This window comes from Gastrolobium bilobum, unplaced genomic scaffold (genome assembly GCF_033153095.1).
Source record: "Gastrolobium bilobum isolate Gb01-03AN ecotype WA unplaced genomic scaffold, APGP_CSIRO_Gbil_v1 utg186023, whole genome shotgun sequence".
In the NCBI taxonomy this organism is placed as follows: Eukaryota; Viridiplantae; Streptophyta; class Magnoliopsida; order Fabales; family Fabaceae; genus Gastrolobium; species Gastrolobium bilobum.
This window is the reverse complement of record NW_026896626.1, coordinates 21,112-24,543: the sequence shown is the minus strand read 5'-3', so window position 1 is coordinate 24,543 and position 3,432 is coordinate 21,112. Positions and strand designations below refer to the sequence as shown.

Below are 3,432 nucleotides of genomic sequence, written 5' to 3'. Positions count from 1 at the left end.
TTGAAATTGGTTATCTGATCTAAAATTCAAAATTTGAAATGGTTTAAAATTTTGAATTTAAATATGGATGGTGGTACAAGGCCCAATCTAAGTCATAAGATGGATAACTTAAATGTTAAATAAAAAAATTACTGTAATTTTTTTCAAATGTTATAAATATTTACTTAAAAACGAAAAATTACTCGTTCCTTCCTCATTGAATCTACATTCAAATATACCCTTATCAATGACAAAAGGAAACTATGTAAATATACAAGTGAGACACAAAATGGAAAATAAAAGGACTTTAATATTCAAGTTGAGTGTTCTGTGATTACGCTTAAAAATTATAATTATTCAATCAAATAATTTTTTTAATTATTATCATTCAATTAAATCTTCTTAATTTAGGTAACAATTACACTTATTATCATTATTATTTTTCTTTATCACTTCTTGAACCCTCATTTCATCTATAAAATTCATAAAAGACCACATTTAGAGAAAGAGAAGAGCGAGGTGGTGCCTCTCTGAACATGGAGACACCAAAGGGGAACCAAATGAACACTCCCTCCCCTAACTTAGAGGATTCACCTGTGTTCAACTATATCAATAATTTATCTCCTTTGAAGCCCCTTAAGTCTCTTAACAATATTCAGACGTTCAATTCACTCATCTTTTCATCCCCTCCTCGTGTTTTCGCATCACCCCATGCTAGCTGTTTCAACTCATTTGGCACATCAAAGGCTAAGGTTTCTTCAGAATATGGAAATGATGTTTACTCAAGTGATCTGGCTCTTGCAGATTCTACTCATGCGCATCATTGCTCAAGAGAATTGTATGAAATTACCACCAATAATGATGGGATAATGCACGTTGTTGATTCAGTTGCTTCTGGTTCTGAACTTGATATCCAAGATCATTGTTTTGAGCCAATAGCAGCCACAGTCACAGACCATACACATCAGGACAATCTTGCCAATGTTGCTTTGATGATGAGCAATCCAAATGCGAAGACAAATGATGAGGTAGGAAAGGGAAATTTATGTGTATTATATATTTTATTGCATGTAGGTTGTATGTTTCCAAGGGCTAGCTAGACTTTGGTAAGGTTTTTTGTTCTGACCGTGAAGATCACATGCTTGAGTCCTAAAACAAACTCTTTATAAAAAAAAATACAAGGGTACAACTATGTATGACTGACAACCCTAATTCTTATTCTCGCAAGTTGGAAAGTTTTGTGGACTAGGGTTTTCTCGTTTTTTAGGTTGGATGAATGTATCCAAGAGTTTATCTCAAAGGCATGATTTTTGTAGGTTATGTTTGGTTGATATGAATATATATGAGTATCATTACTCATTATAAATAGAGATAGAATATTGTTATTACCAATTAGTGTTACTACAAATGTCACTACTAGTTTATTTCACCGTAGGGTTATATTTATTCCCACATTTGTATGGTTATAGTTCCCCATATTCACATTAAATATGGGAAATCATAATCATACAAATGTGAAAATAAATAAAAAGTATTAAATATAGTGAGAAGAATGAAGGTTTATATAAAGTTAAATCAGAACCGTTGGATTCACATAATCGATCTAACGATAAAACAATCTGGTAGTAAACATTAGTCATAACACTAATTGGAAATAACAGTATTCTATCTTGTAAATATAGATAAAAAACCTTTTTCTTGAAAAAATATTCTAACTGCAAATGGTGCATGTATTATACTGGTATATGTACTAGTACACCATTAAATTATAGGGAAAAGTTCACCAATGCCCTTCTAATTTGCTTCAGAATCATCTATGTCCCTGTGATTTTTTTTATCACATATGTCCCTGTTCTTTGTAAAAAATAAAAAATCTCAGGGACATATGTGATAAAAAAAATATACCCTTTTGCAAATCACAAGAGCATATGTGATAAAAAAACCACAAGAGCATAAGTGATTCTGGAGGAAACTACAGAGACATTGGTCAACTTTTCTCTAAATTATATAACCATCCTTTTTCCTATTATTTATGTGTATAATTGCATATCACTCTTGCTAGTCACCTTTTGTTATGGTTTATATTGATGTAGCATTTCCAATCATTACTTTATATGTACATCATGGCAAAAATTCAATCATTATATTTTTTTGACGTGAAAATAATAAAACAAGACATAATCATTTTATAATGATTCTTTTTTTCTTTTGTTTTAAGCTTGTTTTGCACCATGGTTCATGGATACGCTGTATAGACTTTGAAGTGGCCAGTGAGCAAAGAAATAAGAATTCAAACACTACATCACAGTATGTTGAGAAGAATGTTGCTAATGAAAACCATCTTCTTCTTCCTACGAATTGCAATGGGAATTCACAAAGTTTCACTTTGCCAGAAATTAGTTCACACTTGAACACACTTCCAAGCTTAAAAGATTACAAAGGTGTCACTTCTTCCTTCAATCTCTCTATAAGCCAAGAACATGAGCATTCACAATTGGTAACTCAATCATCCAAAAGAGAATTGGATCCACCAGAGAATCAAGTTCAACCAGCAGAAGAAGATTTCAATCAGAACAGCTCCAACAAGAAAAGGCGAAAAATGGAAGAAACTGATCAGGGATGCAAACGTTGCAACTGCACGAAATCAAAATGTTTGAAGCTTTTTTGTGAGTGCTTTGCTTCTGGTGTCTATTGCTTAGAACCTTGTGGTTGTAAGGATTGCTTCAACAAACCAATTCATGAAGATACTCTTATTCTAACTCGAAAGAAGATTGAATCTCAAAACCCAAATGCATTCGATTCTAAAGTCACTGGAACCGGGGATGATGATCAGAAAAATACTCCAGCATCAGGTTCAGCTCGACATAAAAGAGGATGCAGCTGCAAGAAATCACGTTGCTTGAAGAAATATTGTGAATGTTTTCAGAATTGTGTTGGTTGTTCTATTAATTGCAGATGTAAAGGTTGCAAGAACACATATGGTAGAAAGAATATAAAGGATGGTTCTCCTCCAATAGGAATAGAAGCTGATACAGAAGAACCACAAACATGTGAAAAAATGTAAGGTATTAATTAATTAATCACTTTAGGTGATGGCTCTCATATCACTTGCGTCAAAATTTCTTCTCCAAATGGCAAGAGGATATATCTTCTGCTAATTGTGACTTGGGATCATCTCCTAGTAGCAGAGGTGGCATCAACAAGTTGATATCACAATCAATACCTTCCTTTCCTTTTCTCAAGCCCCTCATAATTAGAGTGAGGATATTTTTTTCTATAAGTTAGCCCTCTATGTTTCCTCCCCTCTTTTTAAGCTTGTATTTAGTTTGTTGCAATAGATGTTATGCTTAGGTTTATGTCTATTGAGCTTCTTTTTAATTTTTTTGGAGTTACCCAACCCTAATTATCTCTTTGAGACGAGTTGGCTCCCTCTGGTATCCCCACGAGCTTCGA

At 33.1% G+C, this 3,432-nt stretch overlaps 1 protein-coding gene across 1 annotated transcript; it reads left to right on the top strand.

The window, feature by feature from the left end:
* Window positions 1–515: 515 nt before the first annotated feature.
* On the top strand, window positions 516–3,043 carry LOC133301100 (CRC domain-containing protein TSO1-like). Its single transcript, XM_061500703.1, has 2 exons — window positions 516–1,007; window positions 2,198–3,043. Exons 1-2 carry the CDS (start codon window positions 516–518, stop codon window positions 3,041–3,043), a joined length of 1,338 nt encoding a protein of 445 aa, XP_061356687.1.
* Window positions 3,044–3,432: the final 389 nt, after the last annotated feature.